The 20,680-nt window shown below is 45.5% G+C and overlaps 1 protein-coding gene across 4 annotated transcripts in view; it reads right to left on the reverse strand.

The window, feature by feature from the left end:
* Positions 1–10,235: 10,235 nt before the first annotated feature.
* RGS19 (regulator of G protein signaling 19) overlaps positions 10,236–20,680 on the reverse strand; it is a 66,056-nt gene continuing 55,611 nt past the window's right edge. For all 4 annotated transcript variants that reach the window (XM_072996715.2, XM_020814398.3, XM_078391992.1 and 1 more), the window contains exons 4-6: positions 16,273–16,344; positions 12,826–13,060; positions 10,236–10,946 (exon numbers count right to left, since the gene is read on the reverse strand). In XM_072996715.2, the coding sequence (XP_072852816.1) occupies positions 10,758–10,946; positions 12,826–13,060; positions 16,273–16,344 (496 nt within the window). In that variant the 3' untranslated portion in view covers positions 10,236–10,757. The remainder of the gene's footprint in view (positions 10,947–12,825; positions 13,061–16,272; positions 16,345–20,680) is intronic.

Below are 20,680 nucleotides of genomic sequence, written 5' to 3' on the forward strand. Positions count from 1 at the left end.
GTGATTCAGGTTGTTAAATCCCCCCCCCCAAGTTCTTGCAGAGAAAGATTTCACTGCAGGCAAAATTTGAGCCTGCCTTTACAGGGCTGTTACCTGGATTCGGTGGTTTGATCTTGGCAGGATTTGTTTTGTTCTGCTTGGGTTTTGGCACAGGTGAACAAGGGGAATCTCTTCGTGGGATTAGGTCCGATGAAGAATATTATTTTAATGTCACCCTGTAGCCTTTAAAACAGAAAAGGAAAGCCACCAGTCCAGCTTGGCCGTGTCATCCAGGTTGGCTTGGTTTGGTGCCCTTCAATCCAGGTGCATAGTTTTGGGTGGGTGGGTGGTTAGAGAGGGGCACCTCCCGGGTGGTTACACAAAGAAATTGCAAGCTTGATCTTTATGGTATTACTGTGTCTTAAGTCCTGAAATGGGGCAGAGGTAGGTGGGCACACAGCTCAGTATGTTACGGTTATGGGCGTTCTTTAGTAATCAGGTGCAATGAGGACTGGCATGGAAGATGGGTTATATTATATTTTTGCAACCTGTCTACGTGGTAGGAAGACATCTGCAGCAGCCTCTTCTCCATGTCCCGCGCTGGAACAACAAACACCATTTAAAAATTAAAACAAGAAAAAAACCCCACTGCAGTTCTTTCTTTTTAAAACACTGTAAATGAATTAACAGCAACCATGAGCATGCCTTGTTTGTTTGTGTGGGAAAAGGAGACCTTGTGGGGGAAACAAAAACAAAACTAAACCCAGGTTGTTTGGGCAGAAAGGATGATGGATAGGAAAGGGCTTGACATCATGATCTGAAAACGCAACCCCCCTCTTCTGTTTGTGGCTGAATTCCACAGCAATTTTGTACCTGTGCCAGTCGGAGAACATACTAAATATGGCAAATATTCGCAGTCGAGTCTGCCCGCCTCCTCCCGAACTTGCATCTTTTATGGTGTATAAACATACGTAGCCCACCCGAAAGCAGTTCCATTCTGGCTGAGGAGCTGCTCAGCATGGAAAGAAAATGCTGATGCATTGAGCAAATGAGGGTTGCCATGGCATTCCTTCAAAGACATCCATCGGGTAGGAGGAGCATTTGAAAGGAGGAAGGGATCCTACCAGTGCAAGTCAGAGGCTGGAGGATTGGGGCTGCTCTTAAAGCTGGCCATCCGACGTCTTTGCTACAGCACACCGGCCTGCTCTCAGAGCATTCCTGTCTGCACCTTTCTGCCCCCTGTTAAGGACTTTTACTTCTCCGGGCCTGGCTAGAATCCTATGGGTTGGATCGTTGGTTCTAGCATGCATGCTTGCTGGAACCAACCGAAAGCAAGCGTTCCTCTTTTAATTTGCTAATGTCATGAAGTGAAACACTTCGGGACATGGGCAAAAGTGTAATCACTTTCCTTGCTCAGCAGAGGGCAGGAGACACACACTCAAAAAAACCTTTGTTATTTTTTAGTGTATGTCGACTCTTGCTGATGTGATATATCAGCTATAGAAAAAGGTTGTTTTTTTTTTTTTAAGAGCCGGTTGAGAAACCTCCCACATTTGAGTCCATGGCAATGGCTTCAGCTGCAGGTGCTTTCTCGGCTGGCCCTTGAAGATTAGAAGGAGCCGCTTCTGTCATGTGAATGGCCACATGCTTTAAATCGAGCCCAACCGCTCCCAGGCAGCCCACACAAGCAAAGCAAAGCATCCTGCTTCTATACTGCCCCCGTAGCGCTTAAAGCACTAAATTTAATTATGCAGGCTACACATTCCCCCTGCTGCCCACCCCACCCCACGAAATGAGTAGTCAATGTTTTGACCTTGGAAGGAGGGAAGTCTGTGTCAGCCTTGAGCTGGCTACCTAGGTCTGTTGGGGTCAAACTCAGGTGGTGAGCAGAGTCTTGACTGAAATACTGCAGTTTAGCCACTCCACAAAGCTCCCTGCTGCAAGTATAGCCATACCCTTAGGCTCACAGGCCAAGATTCATGGTAGAAAAATGAACCCTTAGTATTTTTAACATAAGGATTTGCAGGGAGTTTCAAATAATTTATATGTGAATCTCTTTCAGCAATATTGCCATTGCATTGACGGAGGTCCTGAGGGTGGGTGGCCCCAATATCAGTGGTTTGGGAAACTCCCTCTATTGGGGAGGTGACTTTCACCCCGAAGAGTGAGGTTCGCAGCTTGGGGATCCACCTGGATCCGGCGCTTACCATGGAAACCCAGGTGGCATCGGTGGTCCACTCTGCCTGTTTCCATCTCTGGCAGATTGACCAGCTGCGTCCCTATCTTAATGTGGGAGCCCTCACCACTCTGGTCCATGCGCTCGCAGTCTCGAGATTAGACTACTGTAATGCGCTCTACGTGGAGCTACCTTTGAGATTGATGTGGAAACTTCGAATGGCGCAGAATGCGGCAGCCAGACTTCTCACTGGGGTGAGAAAATATTTGCATATTTCCCCTTCTCTGGCTGCCTTGCATTGGCTGCCTGTTTGTTTCTGCATTGATTTCAGTGTTAATGATGACATATAAAGCCCTAAATGGTTTAGGACCTCGACATCTGGCGGAACGCCTCCTCCCACCTAGATCTACCTGAATTACTCACTCTAGCCAGGATGGGTGGCTGAGGGGCCTAATGCCGAGGGAGGCCCAGAGAGAAAGAACAAGAAAGCGGGCCTTCTTGGTGGTGGCCCCTCGCCTCTGGAACAATCTCCCCCCAGATATTTGTCTGGCTCCCTCGCTGGGTGTTTTTAAGAGCAAACTTAAGACCTGGCTCTTTAAGCAAGCCTTCCATCCTGTCATCACTTGAATATTTTTTCCCATCTTGAACTATACTACTACTGTACTGTTGTTTTTTATTTTATTATATTGTTTTTATTCTATCTATTGTTGTTATCCACGCAGAGTAGACTTTGGTCTACATGGGTGGGGTATAAATTCATTCAATCAATCAATCAATCAATCAATCAATCAATCAATCAATCAATCAATCAGTCAATCAATCAATCAATCAATCAATCAATCAATCAATCAGGTATAAAATTCAGGTCACACAATGGCCAAACCGTTGTCTATAAGAAACATATCCGCAGTTTGAGTTGCAGCTCTGTCTTCTTATTTTTTTAACAAATGAGCCATGCTGCATTCACCTGAGTGCAAACTGAAGAAGTGGCTCAATTTCTAAAGGTCACATGGTTCCCTAGTGTGCTCAAGAAAAGGATTTTACAGTAGGACACCCCCCCATCCCTGGTATCTGCTGATTCACTTATCCGCTGGATGAAAATATAAAAACTCCCAGAAATACCTATTTTTATGTATTTCCAGAGTGCATTTACCAGAATTGGCCACTAGAGGGAACCAGAGATATGCAATGTGTAGTGTTCAATTCTTCCACATGTTTCAGCATCCGCAGGGGTCGGACTTTGGAACAGATCTCCCACAGATCCTGCCGTCCTATAGGTGTCTGCACTGCATTCTGCACATGGTTCACAGAAATGCCTTTACAAAAGTATCGTCATAATAAGGGATACCACAAGCAGCAACACTGGGAGTTCTAATACCCTAAATGGAATCACGAATTTTGCAAAATTCTGTCGGCGTCTTTTTTGGGGGTGAAAAATGGGGGGATACTTGAGAAGAAAAGGCTCCATCTCTCTGGTATTCTTTGTTGCCCCTTCCCCAGCCCTGTAATATCCCTCTTAAGAGAGGGCAAGTGGAACAGCATACTGTGTTCCAAATGTAGCCAACCTACAGATATGTCTAAAGTACATTATGATACTAGCCTTGCACAAGTTACATATTTTTTTTTTAAAAAAAAATCTTTTGCGTAGTATACATTATTTTGCTTTGGACTTCTACCCCAAATCAGTTGGCACCCACGAAGGTTGCAACTTCCCCATGGAATCCCACTATGGAGCTGATCATCAGAGAGACCAGCTGAAGGTTTCCAGCTCTTGGCTGCATTCCTCCAGAAACCCCAAATGAATATTAAACTAGCCAGCACTGAAACATGCCATCTTGCAGTAGAACCTTGGTTCTGCCAGACAGGCAACCAAGTATTGTTGGGTTGATGGGACAGAGGCTCAACCTTGAGTCCCCAGATGGTATTGGACTAAAAAACAAAAACAAAACCCAAAGCCTTCACTGCTACCTGCATTGGCCAGGGCTTCTGGGAGTTTTAACCCAAGACCATCTGGGGACCCAAGGTTGGGAACCACTGCGCTAGCGTCTAGTGAACATTTGCGCAGGCAGATTTTCTGATAGTGATTTGCAACCGAGCCTCAAGAGCGTATTCGTTTCCATAGTTCTCGTTGCACTTTCTTGCAAACTGTCCTTGTTCCACATTCCTTTCCTGGCTTTTGCATCACAATCACTGTATATTTAGGGGACGTGGTGGTGCTGTGCTAAACCGCAGAAGCCTGTGCTGCAGGGTCAGAAGACCAAGCAATCGTAAGATCGAATCCACGCGACGGAGTGAGCTCCCGTCGCTTGTCCCAGCTCCCGCCAACCTAGCGGTTCGAAAGCATGTAAATGTGAGTAGATAAATAGGGACCACCTCGGTGGGAAGGTAATGGCGTTCCGTGTCTAAGTCGCACTGGCCATGTGACCACGGAAGATTGTCTTCAGACAAAACGCTGGCTCTATGGCTTGGAAACGGGGATGAGCACCGCCCCCTAGAGTCGAACACGACTGGACAAAAATTGTCAGGGGAACCTTTACCATTACCACTGTATATTTAACTAGGAGAAAAAAGAGACCAAGATCCATGCAGCGCCATGGAATCATTCAGAAACATTGTCTTGTGCAAGCTGCTCTGAAGAGCCCTTGTTGCATTACCTGTATTGACATAGAAGTTCGATCAGGAATCATTCACTTTGAAAGATGGTTGCAAGGGTAGCTTCAGAAGATGGCAACCAGCTTGCAAAGATACCATAGGTGTAACATGCAACCACATGCTCTTGTTCTGGGTTCCAGTCAGTCACACGTTGCTGCTTCCAGGATTTCCCATGCTATCTCACTGTTTTACTGTCTCCAATAACCATTTGCATCAGTATGTGGCCTTTACAGACTCTTTGTAGCTCTTTATTGCCCTCCTTTCTGTGCAGGATTGATACCAAGCCCCCTGCAGATGCTGAAAACCGTGGATTATGGAGAACACTACACACGACATGATAAACAAAAAAATCCAAATATATGTATTTTCACCATGTATCATCACAACTGGTCACTAGAGGGAACCAGAGACCATGCTATGTATTCTTGCCTCTGGTTCCCTCTAGTGATGTGGTTTGTTATATGTTTCTTTTTAAATGCATGTTGTAAGCCGCCTAGAGTGGTCACAATTGACTAGATAGGCGGGGTATAAATGAAATAAATAAAATAAAAATAATAAATAAATAATAGTGGCCAGTTCTGGTAAATACATCATGAAAATGCACATTTCGTTTTTTTTCTTTTGATATTTTTAAACCATGGATCAGTGAAACCACAGATAATGGTCCCATGGATACAGGGGTCCTACTGTCTTTTGGAAACCATGTGGTTCCTCAAAACTGGATACCTCCCTTTTGTGTGTGCACGCACACACACACCCCTGCGCCATTTTGATTGCATCAGAACAGGCACTTGGGGATACTCAATCTCTATTTGTGTATGTGTGCTTTAGAGCAGTGGTCCCCAACCTTGGGCTTCCAGATGTTCTTGGACTGCAACTCCAACCACCTCTTCTGGCCAGGATTTCTGGAAGTTGAAGTCCAAGAACATCTGGAGGCCCAAGGTTGAGGACCACTGCTTTAGAGGATCAACTTACAGCTCTGTATTTCATGGCTGAAGGCTGAACTTACAGGATTTTTTGGTAACAATCCTGGAAGTATTCCACTCTGTGCTAACATTTCTGGCTACTTGATGCACCCTTCAATCACTAATAAGTTTTTCTTAGGCCTAAGACACACAAGCAATGATTTAACACTGCCATCTCTCAATGAATCCCCCCACAGCCAAGAAGAGATTCGAACTCAAGTCTCCAGATATCTAGGCCAACGCCCCATCTACGACAGGAACTCGTATCTATATCCTGTTTCCCACAGGCCACAAAACCAGGAGCCCAAGAAACAACTGAGCTTCGTATTGGGATGGAGATGGAAAGGCCGCACCTCAATATTTTTGGAGAAAAGTGTTTCAGAGAAAATCACTCAGTTGTCCATGTACGTGCATAAAATTTGGGGGCTTTCTTTTGCCTCTGAATAAGGCATGTGAACACAAAACGTACTCCTTATTTGCACATCTGTTTCAGACTCTCGCCCCCGCCCCATGTTTTAAATTTCGGGAGGGGGGGAAAAAAGGCAGGATCGGAAGGGATGGCCTGTGGAATGAAAAAGGTGAAGAACTTTGCTTGGAGCAGCTGTGCAAAATGGTCATGTTTCACCTACAGCAGTGGTTCCCAATCTTGGGCCTCCAGATGTTCTTGGACTTCAACTCCCAAAAATCCTGGCCAGCAGTGGTAGTGAAGCTTTCTGGGAGTTGTCGTCCAAGAACATCTGGAGGCCCAAGGTTGGGTCTAGAGAACATCTGTCAGGTTACATAGTTGTCCTTCAACGATGTGATTTTCAAACCGAGCCTGTCTTTGGGTGCGAGAGGTGTGCAAAATCAGCTGTGATAACCACACACCCTTCAGCACTTGAGGAGTTTCTTCTTCTAATGACAAGCATCTACCATGCATAATGTTGTCTGGATGCAGGCCAACCCATACTGCCTCCATGGTAATTTATTCTACTGCTGGTTGCTAGAGAGGAGCTCTAGATCCCAATATCGAGTGATGCCGAGTCTTGTCATCTGCATGAGAAGATCAAAGCCCCCACATACCAGGACCACTTCAGAATATTTTTTTTGTTAGAGAAAAAGTAATTATACGCTTAAAAGACTTGTGGGAGAGTGTGCACTTAAGTTGCAGTGTGAAAATACAAGGTTCTTCTCTAGAGCAGGGGCTGTCATTACCTCGAGAGGTGGCGGGCCCTCCTAACACTGGAGGCATTCAACAGAAAGACAACTATCTGTCAGGTAGAGTTCCTCCACTGAGCAGGAGGTTGAACTTGATGACTCCCTCCCAACTCCACGACTCTTTTATGATTTTATGACTGGGGAGGAGATGGCTTCATGGACTGCCAGTGTGGATGTGATATGCTGATATGCCATCATCCTGCTTCTCACCATGGACAGGCTGTTCCAAATACCTCCAAGGACTCATTCTGGCTTGACTGTTTGGCCACGAAGGGCCTAGGGGGTGCTACTCTGGTGGCACCATAACCGTGGGACCAAATGAAGAGGCAAGGCCGCTCGGTATTGCACTGATCCAGAAAAGCCACACTGCTTTTACACCCAGTGCAACCTCTGAAGTTATTCTGGCAAACCCAAGTTTTCCATCTGTGAAGGGATCATCTACTTTCCAAAATTTGTTCTGAAACCCCCAAATTTCACAACCTGGACCAAACCGACCAGATATGGTAGCCCTATGAAGTGGAGAGGACTGAGCATCTTGTCCACCTTCGTTACCTGTGGGAAAGAGGACATTTCAGCAGGTGTAGATTTCCTCTTCTCACTGTTAGTACAGGAGACCTGTCGGCTATTTCATGTGGCCACCATGTCATGCCTCAGAAAGCCAGTGAGGATGGCCACATGGGACACCTGATGAGAGCTTCTGTATCTTTAATAATTAGGTAGAAGCAGGAATTTCCTTATATGTACCTTCTCCTGTAACCAGCACTTGCTGAAATTCCTACGCACACTCGCACACACACAGAGGACCATGAGCCCTGTGTGTCCACCCTAATCACAGCAGAACTTTCCTGGGTTTTTCTAGTGCGGTAGTTCCCAGCAATTGACTATAATTCCCAGAAATCCTGGCCAGCACAGCTCATGGTGAAGGCTTCTGGGAGTTTTAGTCCAAGAACATCTGGGGACCCAACTTTGGGAGCCACTGTTCTAGTCCATTATGTCAGTACAGCGGTGCCTCGACGTACAAACGTCCCGATGTATGATCATTTCGAGTCACGACCAGCTCCGGCCGCAAAGTTTTGCTTCTACTTGCGACCGGAGCTTCCACTTACGAACAGAAAAAGGCAGGAAAAAAAGGCAGGGAATTCAAGTTTCTAACTGTAGGCGGCGACGAGGCTGCTTCTTCCTAGCTCTTTCGCCCCAGCAGTTGGAGAGTGTGTGATCAGAGGAGGTTCGGGACTGCCTGGCTTCTGCTTCTGTGTGTGTGTGTGTATTTGCAGGGAGGCTTTGGGATGCCTGGTAAGGTAAGGTGCTGTTTTCTGCGTTTTAAAAACTGTTCAAGGTGTTTTTGCAGCATGTTTTGAGCTGGGGGGGGTTATGTTTCTGTGCTCTGATGGGTCTTGCAGTGTGGATTTAAAATGTGAAAAGTAGACTGCAATACAGTAGTGCCTCGCTTGACGAGGATAATTCATTCCATTGAAATCGCTGTTAAGCGAAATCCTCGTCAAGCGAAACTAAAAAGCCCATTGATATGCATTGAAAACAGGTTCAATGTGTTCCAATGGACTAAATACCTCAGCGTCCAGTGAAGATCCGCCATGGGGCAGCTATTTTCGGTGCCTGTAAAGCAAGGAATCCGTCCTAAAGCACAGCGGAAAGCCAGTTTGCACAGCGGGCAGCCATTTTAGAGCTGCCAATCAGCTGTTTTAGAATCATCTAGTGAAAAATCGGTTCCCGAAGCAGGAAACGGATCATGAAGCAAAATTTCCCTATCTAAACATCGTTTTGCGATCGCTATTGCGATCGCAAAAACCTCATTGTAAAGCGGATTCGTCATTTAATGAGGTAATCGTTAAGCGAGGCACCACTGTATTATATAAAATAAAAAATTAGACTAATCTTAAAATGTAGAATTTATTTATTTTTGCATTCTGTGGCTCCTATGGTTTGTGTACTGTGACCTCTCTTTGCTGGTCCATGCTGCCTGGCTTGGTGTAAAATGGAATTTAGACTCAAGTCTCTCTCTCCCTCTCCCCCATTGTCTTCTCTCTCTCTCTGCTCTCTTTTTGTGCTGAGGGGGTTTGTTTGCTGGAATAATGGTTGCTGGTTTTGGTTTAAAATGTGTTTTGTTTAAAAGGTGCTTGGTTTGGTTTAAAATGTGTTGGTGTAAAAAGTGTAGGTTTAAAATGTGTTTTAGACTCCAAACTCTCTCCCCCCCCAATTGTCTTCTCGCTGTCTCTGTCTTCTCTCTTCTTGTGCTTAAAAGCACAAACCTTTGTCTGAGGGGTCTGTCTGCCCCAGTGATGATCTTTCTTTCTTTCTTTCTTTCTTTCCTCATTTCCTCATTGTCCTTTCCTCCATCCCCCCTCCCTCCTTTCCTGCCCTTTTTAAAACCTAAATCATTTTAGATTAAAAGAAGAAAAATTCTCCCCCTAGTGGTAGATAGATTAGCCACTTTTTGCATGAGTTCCTATGGGAACGAATGCTTCGACTTAAAACTGGCACCTCTACGTACAACCCAAAAAGAGCCGGAATGGATTAATTGAATTTCAGTGCATTTCAATGGGAAATGCTGGGTCGACTTACGAACATTTCGACTTGCAACCCTCTTCTGGGATGGATTATGGCTGTAAGTCGAGGCACCACTGTATAGGCATGGCCGCCATGCAAGCAGAATGTGTCAGCTTGTCTTGGGTGAGATTTCTGAACCTGGGGTTTCAGGAAATCTGACATCCAGGTGGATTCTGTGGAGGGCAGAAACAGCAGGTCTTCCAAGAAGCTCCTGAGAAACCCTCCAACCTGTTCCTCTTAAAGCAATGGTTCCCAGCTTTGGGTCCGCAGATGTTCTGAAATCCCCAGAAATTCTGGCCAGCAGTTGTAGTTCAAGAACACCCAGGGACACAAGGTTGGGAACCCCTGCTTCATGAGCTGTGAAGCCACACCCGAATTTTGCCCTCATCGCTGAGACGAGAAATCCACCCCTGAGATCTGTATGCAGCTGAAATAAAACATAACCTCATAATACAGAACAAAAGCTTCTTGAAGGGAGCAAAATACTACTTCGGGCAAAAAGTCACTTCTGTGTAATCTGGATTTTTCTCATCTCACCTCTGAGCCTGGAAAAGGTAGTGACTCGCACTACAACTCCCAGAATCCCCAGTGTCCTACAGCTAGGGGATTTTGGGTGCTGTAATCCTGACAGTAGCTTTTCCAAGCCCTCTCCAAGTTAGCTAGCAGAGGCTTTGTTTAAAGTTACCACCATGGGACCGGCATGGAAACAATTCTTTTTAAAGAGGAGAAGGGGGGGAAAAAAAGACAGATCCAACAGAGAAAAATATTCAGAAAACGTGGACTTTGGCCTTTTTTTTTTTCCTTTTTCTTTTACCATGATGCCCGGATTCCTCCCAACCCATCCCAGTCTCTCTCTCTCTCATCCTCTGGTTATTCTGTCTGGGGCCGCACGGATTCAGTAGTAAAAGCAGAGGCCTGAGTTTCTGAGGTTCACAACAGCGGCAGCAGGTACCACGGCCCACTTGTCTGGCGAAAGGAAACAGGATGACGTCGGGCGAATTTTGCCAGCAACCGGACAATCGTGCTGGAGACAGAAGTGCGGCGCGTCAAGGGGATGCGGTTTTGGGTCTCTCGGTCCTGCCCAAGACGAAGTGGAAGCTCTGTTCTCTGTTTTTAAATTAACTGGACACCGGCTGTAGGTCAGGAGAGCATGACTCCGTACTTTTCTCTCCGTCTCTCTCCATCACCACCCCGCGCAGTGTGGCAGTGGAGGACGGGGGGGCTTAGGACTCCGAGGACGACCGGGAGACGGTCTGGAGCAAGGCTTTGTAGATGGACGAGTTCAGAAAACGGGGGTAGGAGTCTCTGTGCATGAGGGTGTAGATTTGGAGCTGTGCGTCGTCGAAGGTGTGAGAGGACGGTTCCTGCATCTTGCGGTTGATGCCTTCCCGCACGCGTGAATCCAGGCTGACCTGCATCAACAGGGGAGGGGGGTGGGTGGGTGGAGGAGATGCACATGTCACTTAGGAGGGAAAAGAAGAGAGGAGAACGGCTGCAGGAGGAAGGGGCCACGGTGGGCGGGTGGGGAATGGAAACTCCAAAAAGGCCGGAGCAAAAAGATGAGGAGGGTATGTAAGATGAGTCACAAAGAAGCTGGTCTTTAGCAGAAGGCAGAACCTGGACCTCCTCATCCAGAGGATTCTGTATCAGTAACATCAAGACCAGCATCCTTCAAATCTGGAACCCTCCAGAAAGACAGGATTACAGTAGGACTGTTACATCCGCGCGGGATCAGTTCCAAGCCCCCATGCGGAGGCTGAAAAACGCGGATTATAGCAAACACTATTTTAATAGCTGTTATGCATAGCATGGTCTCTGGCTCCCTTTAGTAACCAGTTCTGGTTTCATCTTTAGAAATATATGTTATCTAGGATTTTTCTTTTAATATTTTCAGACTACGAATCAGTGAATCAGTGGATACTGATCCCGTGGATATGAGAATCCTACTGCCAGCTAGGGGTGATGGGAGTTGTAATGCATACAGTGCCAGATTAAGGCTGGTGTAGGCAATACCTGAAGCCTGCCGAGGCTGTAAGCAGTTACACCTGGATCAGGAAATGTGGCATCTCTGAAGGGAGAACTTAACTAGACGTCAGCTTCACAATTAGAAAGTGATAAAATGTTTTCCCTCCAGAGAACCAATGTTTTTGAATTTGATTACTTTCTGGTCACTAATCATGAAAGAAAAGCACCCTAATTTGCAGGTTGTGGTGCTACCTGGGGAATTCTTGCTGAATTCTGAAAGTTGGACACCCCACCCCCCACCCAAACAGCACAGCTCTCATCAACACTAATTGCGCTAATGTTGCTCTACCCTCTTTCCCCGAAAATAAGTCCTAACCTGAAAATAAGCCCTAGTATCATTTTTCAGGAGGCTCGTAATATGAGCCCTACCCCAAAAATAAGCCCCAGTGAAGTGAAATACCGCCCTCCATCCTTGTGCACCAACCAGAAAATGACATGGATGTATTTGAATAAATGTAGATTGTCATACATGGAAAAATATAAAACATCCCCTGAAAATAAGCCTTACTGCGTTTTTTGGAGGAAAAATTAATATACGTAAGACCCTGTCTTATTTTCAGAGAAACACGGTAGCATTTCAGTTTCTCCAGCCCTAGTTGGAACCAGCTGAACCCAGGAGCTTCTGCCTGCAAGAGTCCTTGGTAGGGATGGGCATGAAGCACGTCATGCCATGGCATCACAGGTGTCAATTGTTCCCTACCTCCCACCAGCTGGTGCTCGGGATTTCTTCCCTCCCTGTCGCACGATCTCCCAGTCGCAGCAGGAGCACAGACTTCTGTGCCTCCTCCAGCAGCTGCCCGGTCAGATGAGGAGGCAGGGCAGGGATTCCTGCAGTGCTGCCTGTGACTGGGCAGCTGCTGGAGGAGGCAGAGAAGGAAGTCCATGTTCCTGCCAGTACCGGAAGATCGCACAACGGGAAGCAAATAAGCAGCATGCACTGGCTGGTAGAATGGGGGAGCTGGTGGGGTGGTGGTGGTAGGGAACACGCAACACCTGTGATGCCACATTGATGACTTAGGATGACCATGAACCTGCACAAAGTGCTTCGTGTCCATCTCTAGTTCTGGGTTCACTGAGATGCAAGGGCTGCTGGACTCCTCAGTCAAACTGCACCCTTAGCATCACCATCAAGCTGCACAGTGAGTGAGAGTCTTGGATCCTAGGAATTGCTGCTCAAAGCAGCAACGCCCCCCCCCCCCAGCTCTGCTCTAATGGAGAAACACGTTAAGCCACGCTTTGGGTGGGCCGATCCACCGAGTGCAGTACCTCCTTGGGCGAAAGGATGGAGATGTAATCCTCGTAGATCATCCGCGCCTTCTCTTCAATGGCGTGCTTGTTACACTCGCTTTTCAGCTCCTCGCAAGCCAGCCAGAAGAGCATGTTCTCCTCGCTGTATTCAGTCCGTAAGAATTCCCGAAACACGTTCCTGCCGGCTGGGTTTTTCATCAACTTGTCGAACGACTGGGACCAGCCCTTGACTTCCTCCGTGCTGGGTTTGGTGCTGGAGAAGGTAGCCCCCGTCCAGCAGAGGCAAAGCAACGAGGAAGGGGCCAAAAGGAACGACAGAAGGAGAAGAGGAGAGACTTCAGTGACTTTCCAGTATGCTCTGCCTGTCCTTAACCATTTGCCCTCATACACATTCACTGGGGGGGGGGGAGGGTTGGGTTACGTGGGGTGTCTTAAAATAAATCTACTGTTTCTCCAGTTGGAAACGCCAAACCAGGTACTACGTTCAGGGCAACAAACTAGAATGATCCCTGGACACTAACATTGCTTTGTTATTGTTATTCTTATTTTGTACACAAAACAGTTCAACCTTTCACATCTTTTCAAGCAGAGCATTTTTTTCAGCATAAAGAATGATGAAGGAGAAAGCTTGGAAAAGTTACTTTTGGGGTTGTTGGCACCCAGAATCTTCCAGCCCACTAGCAGCCCACTGGCTGGGGTATACTGAAAAGCTCTAGTCCAAAAAAGTAACTTTTCTAAGTTCATAGTAAGAGTAATGCACATGCACGCAAATGCACCTGGATACAGGACAAATCTTCTGTGACTGGGAAGAAATCCGGTCAATGCAGCACTTATGCCATTCAATTTATGCCTCACTATGTGATCTAGCAGGTGGCTGAGATAATTCTATTGAAGTACCCCACTTCTGATCAAAAACAAACTAATTATATTAACATTTAAATTTGTTTTTAATTTTACGTATGTTTTATATAGATCCATAATTTTAAACTGTGAAACACTCTGGTATGAATAAAGAAAGATGCTAATAGATACCCGGTTTCCCCCCAAAATAAGACCTACCCTGAAAATAAGCCCTAGTATGATTTTTCAGGATGCTCGTCATATAAGCCCTATCCCCAAAATAAGCCCCAGTTAAGTGAAACCCTGCCCTCCACCCTTATGCAGCAACTAAAAGAAGATGACATGACTGCATTTGAATAAATGTAGATGGCTGTACGTGAAAAAAAAATCCCCTGAAAATCAGCCCTAATGCGTTTTTTGGAGCCAAAATTAATATAAGGCCCTGTCTAATTTTCGGGGAAACATGGTAGTTTGGTCCATGCAAATACCTAAAAGTCTGCACAGCATCGAGAATAAAGTTAATAATGCATTTCAAATATGCATGCGTTGTCTGCTGAGCCCTGTGCCTTTTCTTGAAAGATATCCGTGGGAGCTGGGTGTTTGCCAATACATGCAGAAGCAACACGCATTCTTTGTGATTAAAGTACAGTGGTGCCTCGCTTAACGATTACCTCGTTAAACGACAAACCCATCTGACGATTAGGTTTTTGTGATCGCGTTTGGAATCACAAATAATGTTTCAATGGGAAAAAACGCCTGCTTCGGGAACTGATTTTTCGCTTTACGATGACCAGAAAACAGCTGATTGTCGGGTTTCAAAATGGCCATCCGCTGTGCAAAATGGCTCCCCGCTGTGTTAGGGACGGATTCTTCGCTTTACAGGCACCCGAAAATGGCCGCCCTATGGAGGATCTTCGCTGGACAAGCAGGTATTTCGCCCTTTGGAACACATTGAATGGTTTTCAATACATTTCAATGGGCTTTTTTATTTCGCTTGACGACGATTTCGCTCTACAGCGATTTCGCTGGAACGGGTTAATGTCGTCAAGCGAGGCACCGCTGTAAAGAAACAAAATGATAACAGTGTGGCATCCTAAGCTTCTAGAAAGCAACCACACAACACTGGGGCTATTATATGGGGAAAAAGCCACTTGGACTTAACTTCCTGGCCAGGTTCAAGGAAGGCTAAATATAAATTATCCAAGGTTAGAGAAAACAGCCATTCTGGTGGAGGAGAGGGAGGGCTGGAAGCTATAGCTCGAACGAGTAACCTTTTAATATGCACATATTTGCATTAACTCTACCCCACATCTGAATTTCACATGCAGTGCAATGAAAGAGCAACGCAGGACCAAGAAGCCTCGTTGTCAAATCAGTGGAAAGCTTTTCTCGTTCCCCCCGCCTCACGCTACCTTACCTTCTCCCAAAATAAGCCTTTGATTTTTAAGATTTCGCCATGCAACCCCTTTCAAGTCTACTGAAGCTTGGAAATAGGGTGTCTTTCTTTGGAGAGATGGGTTGTAAAATTTTACAGTGGAGGTGACCGTGATATAAAGCTGGCACCTCAGTTCTCCCATGCCATCTCTTTATAGTTTACAGAGTCGCGCCTCGGCACTAGACGGTCGGGATATAAAGGCAACAAATAACGAAATAAATAAGTTACGCTCGATCTGCACTTTTAAGGATTTTATGCGCTGGCTGTATCCTCTGAGAATCTGTACATCTGCAACTATTGAGATGCTGTGCGGTACAAACACATACACGCACAAGAACATTCAGCAACATGCGTAGGTTCAAAAGTGTCTCTTTGCTTCTAAAACCCACACAAATGCACTTTCATCAATGGTGCATAAAACACGGCACACTATGAAGGTCACATAGATCTTGATGCAAAATGTACATGCTGTGAGGTGATACATGGAAAGCTTTGCCCAGAACGAGGGGAAAACGAAGTTTGAGAATGGCACACATTGTCTCCTAATTGTGGAGAGTTTTGTTGTTCAACTGGTTTCAGCGATGCTTCTGAGTTGCCTTAAATACAGCTGTGCCCCGCTTTACGATTCCCCCGCATTACGACGAATCCGCTTCACAACGTTTTTGTGATCGCAAAACAATGGGGGAATTTCGCTTTGTGATGATCGGTTCCCTGCTTCGGGAACCAATTCTTCGCAAAACGATGTTTTTTAAACAGCTGATCGGCGGCTTCAAAATGGCCGCTGGGTAATTTAAATGGCTCCCTGCTATGTTTAGGGACGGATTCCTCGTTATACAGGCACTGAAAATGGCTGCCGTATGGAGGATCTTCGCCGGACAGTGAGTTTTTAGCCCACTGGAACACATTGAACGGTTCTTAATGCGTTTCAATGGGCTTTTTATTTTCGCTTTACGACATTTTCGCTTAACAGCGATTTTCCTGGAACGGATTATCGCCGTTAAGTGAGGCACCACTGTTGTGGAAATATTTTAGTGGAAAAATCCAATGTACAAAAATGTAATACTAAAGGGGGAAGGGAGAGAATTAATTTGTCAAGACAGGACAGGAGAGATCGCCAGCTGCAGCGTGATGGGGCTTCTGTAGGCAGTACAGGCGCAAAACGGATGCCGTACATGCCGCAGGGAACTCACCAAGATTCACAGTTTGGGATGGGCTCCAGTTTGGTGTCTCGCGTTGGCCTCCAGCGCTCACGATCCTCATTCCTAAGGAGAGAAGGAAACGTTAACAGACAGGATTGGGAGGTGGGGGGGGCGAGCACCAAGAACGGAAGGAACGATGGGCTGGCTTTGTAGAATGATCGCTGTTTGAAGATGATTAACGGGATGAGGTAGAGTTCTATTTGTCTGAGGTCTTTCAATTTGTTGGTTCCCACAAGCTTCTGTGAAAAGACTGGCTGGCCAGGAGGGCGTGAGTACAAACGTCACTTTGCTCCAACACCTACAGTAAATAACGGATGCTATTTTTAAGGGAGGAGAGGAGCTTGAATGTTGGCCATGAAGGGCCAAGGAAGCAGAAGTCAATGAGTTTTGTATTGTTTTGAGGAAGACATGGTCCTCATTTTCACCCAAAAACATACAGTCGTGCCCCGCTTAACAATTACCCCGTATAACGACGAATCCGCTTCATGATGTTTTTGCGATCAGAATTGCGATCGCCAAACGATGTTTTAAATGGTTTTTTTTTTTTTTTTTTTGCTTTGCTTTGCGAAGATCGGTTCCCTGCTTCGGGAACCGATTCTTCGCATTACAACGATCAAAACAGCTGATCATCTGGTTTTCAAAATGGCCGCAAGCTGCTCAAAATGGCTCCCTGCTGTGTTTTTGGATGGATTCCTCGCTCTACAGGCACCGAAAATGGCCACCCCTATGGAGGATCTTCGCTGTACGGTGAATTATTCAGCCCAATGGAACGCATTAACCAGGTTTTAATGCATTTCAATGGGTTTTTTTATTTCCCTTAACGAGGATTTCGCTCTACAGCGATTTCGCTGGAACCAATTAACGTCGTTAAGCAAGGCACCACTGTACAAGTTCACCAGGCTGCCTTGTGTAAGCCATTTTCTATTCCCCCCCCCCATTCATTTAAGAATATATTTGTCACATTTGAATACAAGGTATTACAAATCATAAAATCTTCTATTAACCTGACCTCCCACCTAGGATTCCTAGCATGGTGGGTAAAAAGCAATGATTTAAAAGATATTGTGATTTAAAACACAATTTAAATTTTTAAAACTGATTTTTTTTTAAAAAAAAAATTAAATCATCCAAAAAAGCTCAATTTCAAAATTTAAATCAAACCCACCCTGGTTCTAAGTGTTTTGTAAAAAAAACAAAACCCCATGGAAGCATCCCTAAAACCCTGCATGGCTTATCCAGTAAAACCCTAAAACTGTATACATGGCTTACAAAAGTTACAGTTGAAATACAAATAAAACCTTGCAAAATCAGTGCTGATCTTGGATATTCTGGCTTACTCAGGGCCCAAAAGAAGAGCGGGATAACAAATGAAAACACAGAACAAACATATCTGCATAAAAACAGGACATTTGTCAAGTTACTTCCACTTTATAGAAGCAACAGCAGAGGTAGCCTCTTGAAAGAGGTATAATGAAATAAAGCCATCAATGTACTACATTGCCTTAACTGTCCAGGTGTTATGGAAAGCATACAAACATTCCAACTGCTCAGGTGTTTAAACATGCCCGGGTATACAAGGCCTAGATAAATGTGAGATTGCTTGTTATCAGTGGCAAAAGGCAGGAAGTCTGTAGCACTGTGCTGATTTCACAGTAGATATTTTGGATGGCAGAAGGAGTCTGTCTGTCTGTACGTCCGTCCCCCCCCCCACCTACCTAAAGCAGAAGTGTTGTGCTTGAAGACAGGCTTCACTCTGAAATGTTGGGGTGAGACGCCCCCCACGTAAGCATGAGCCGCTCTGGTCTATATCATTCTCTCCAAATGGAATAATACATCAGTAAATAAAGACAGAATGAGTGGAGAGAAAGGATTAACGGTGCCTACGTTGATGACTAATGATGATCAACAGGTCATGCAATGTGAAAATTTAAGCAAGCTTCTGCTCCCGTGATTTAAAACACAAAGAGGAATTAAAAATGACCTGGATGTCACTACTAGATCAGATGTAAAAGTGGGGTGAGCTCAGAAATCAAGCTTCCACCCCTCTCCAAATTCACTCCCCGTTTGAGATGAGTGAAAACGTTATTCCTAGGTGAAAGCTTTTCAAACCACAAGAAATTCACCTTAAGAGCCCTTCAGCCTCTTGCCGTTCCCAACTGTATTTATTTCTACGCTTGCTTTCATGTGGCCTTCTCGGCTGCCCATTCAAGGAGCCTCCGGAAGAGCCGAAGGGAAGAGTACAACAACATGAAGAATAAAGAAATAAAAAGAATAAATAACCCCTGTTTCTGAACACATCAAATCCTGATGAAGGATGAAGAGCAGAACAAATTCGGGCTGGATTGAAGGTGGAGCTCGGCTTCCTGGTAGCTGTTCAAGGCAGTCATTGATCAGCATCCTATGAAGTTTCCGCCAGTAGAGGCCAGTGTTCTCTCAGAGTTAAGCGAAGAGCCGCCCTCCCTGTTCAGGCAGAAGGATTTGGGATCTCCCAAGCACACTGCATGGTTTACCAGGGAGAAGAACCCTATCCTTCCTCATACATCCTGGTCATCGCCTATGCAAAGGGAGAGGCGAGCCACCTCGTCCTGTCGAAGCACTGCACACAATTCGGAAAGCTGGGGGAAAAAATTCATGCATCAAGATGACCAAGGGGGTCTTCTAAGGACATTGTGTGAATGTGGTTCTTTTGCTTCCAGGACCATCAGTTGATTTCTATTTTAATTGCAGTTTGTTGCTCGAGAGAATTTGGCTCGATTCACCGATGCACGGCGTTTGGCAAGAGGTCATAATAAATTCACACAAATGAACACAATAATTTTCTTTCTCTTCTTGCTTTTCAGGCGATTGCAAAGGTAATGCCTATGTCCAAGAGGCATGATCCCAGATCAAACAGATAAAGAACGAAGGGGTGGTGAATGCTGCTTTGAGAAACAAGGGCATATAATAATAACTGCATGTCATCAAGTCAAATTCTGACCCACGCTGACCCTTTTCCAGGCTTTTCTAGGTGGGCAGCATTCAGAGCTGGTTTACCAGTGACTCCTTCTGAGGGCACTCGATGACTGTGCAGCTTGCCCAAAGCCACACAGGCTGGCTCTTCCCCTAGGAGGCACGGTAAGGAATCGAACACCCAACCTCTGGTTCTACAGTCCGATATCTAACTCACTGAGCTATCCAGCCAGCTAAGCTTACCATCTGGATCTTAAATCCTCACACTCTTGTGTAGGAAACGTAAAGACCTGAAAATGCTTTTTTTTTTTTTTGGAATGACCAGTCTAAGAATCCCCCTGGCAGTGCGGGTCTGCAGCCATGCTGACTTAGCAATTCTTGGAGGTACCAGATTCCAGAAGGGGGAAATCAGTGAATAGAAAATACCTCTCTCTTAGCAGAACTGGGAGGGCAGCAGCCTGTCTCTCACCATTCCCAAAGAGCTCTCCTGCAGGTGGTTTATCTCAAAAACCTTCTCTAGAAACCCAAACCTTGGGCATCACTGGGGGTGGTGGGAGGTGGAATGGGGCATGAAGGAACAGCATGTTGTTATGTGCTCCAGCATGACGTTGGACCTAGGCTTTTGAAAATAGTAGCAGGCATTGTCGTAAATCAAGTAGATTCTGATTTATAGCCACACTTTTCAGGATTTTCCAGTTAGAAAATAGAACTGCAGTACAGTGGTGCCTCGCATTACGACGTTAATTCATTCCAGCAAATGTGAAAATAAAAAGCCCATTGAACGCACTGAAACCCCTTCAATGCATTCCAATGGGCTGGAAACTCACCATCCAGTGAAGATCCTCCATAGGGTGGCCATTTTTGGTGGCTGTCTTATTTATTTATTTATTTATTTATTTATTTATTTATTTATTTATTTCCCGCCCATCTGGTATATCATACCACTCTTGAGAGGAATCTATCCCAAAAAACAGCAGGGAGCCATTTTATTTACCCGGTGGCCATTTTGAAACCGCCGATCAGCTGTAGGAAAATCTTTTTGCGAAGAAAATGTGAAAAAAGCCTATTCAGACCATCGTTTTGCGATTGCAAAAACATCGTCGTAATGCAGTTTCATCGTAATGCGGGGCAATTGTAAAGCGGGGCATGACTGTATCTGTAGGGAATCAGTTCCAAACACCCCCACCATCATGGCCGAAAAATGGGGAAATGCTATACATAGCATGGTCTCTGGCTCCCTCTAGTAACCTCTTCTGGCAAATACACTGTGAAAATACATATACACATGTACTTCTGGGTTTTTTAAATTTAATCTTTTCAGGCAGCAGATAAGTGGATACCGCAGATTCTGATCCTGTGAGTGGGTGGGTTCTACTGTATTCTGAAGTGGTATTCCCTTCTTCTGTGCAGCTTGCCCATGATTACACAGGCTGGCTCTTCTAGCTGGAGG

Source organism: Pogona vitticeps, chromosome 4 (genome assembly GCF_051106095.1).
Source record: "Pogona vitticeps strain Pit_001003342236 chromosome 4, PviZW2.1, whole genome shotgun sequence".
NCBI lineage: Eukaryota > Metazoa > Chordata > Lepidosauria > Squamata > Agamidae > Pogona > Pogona vitticeps.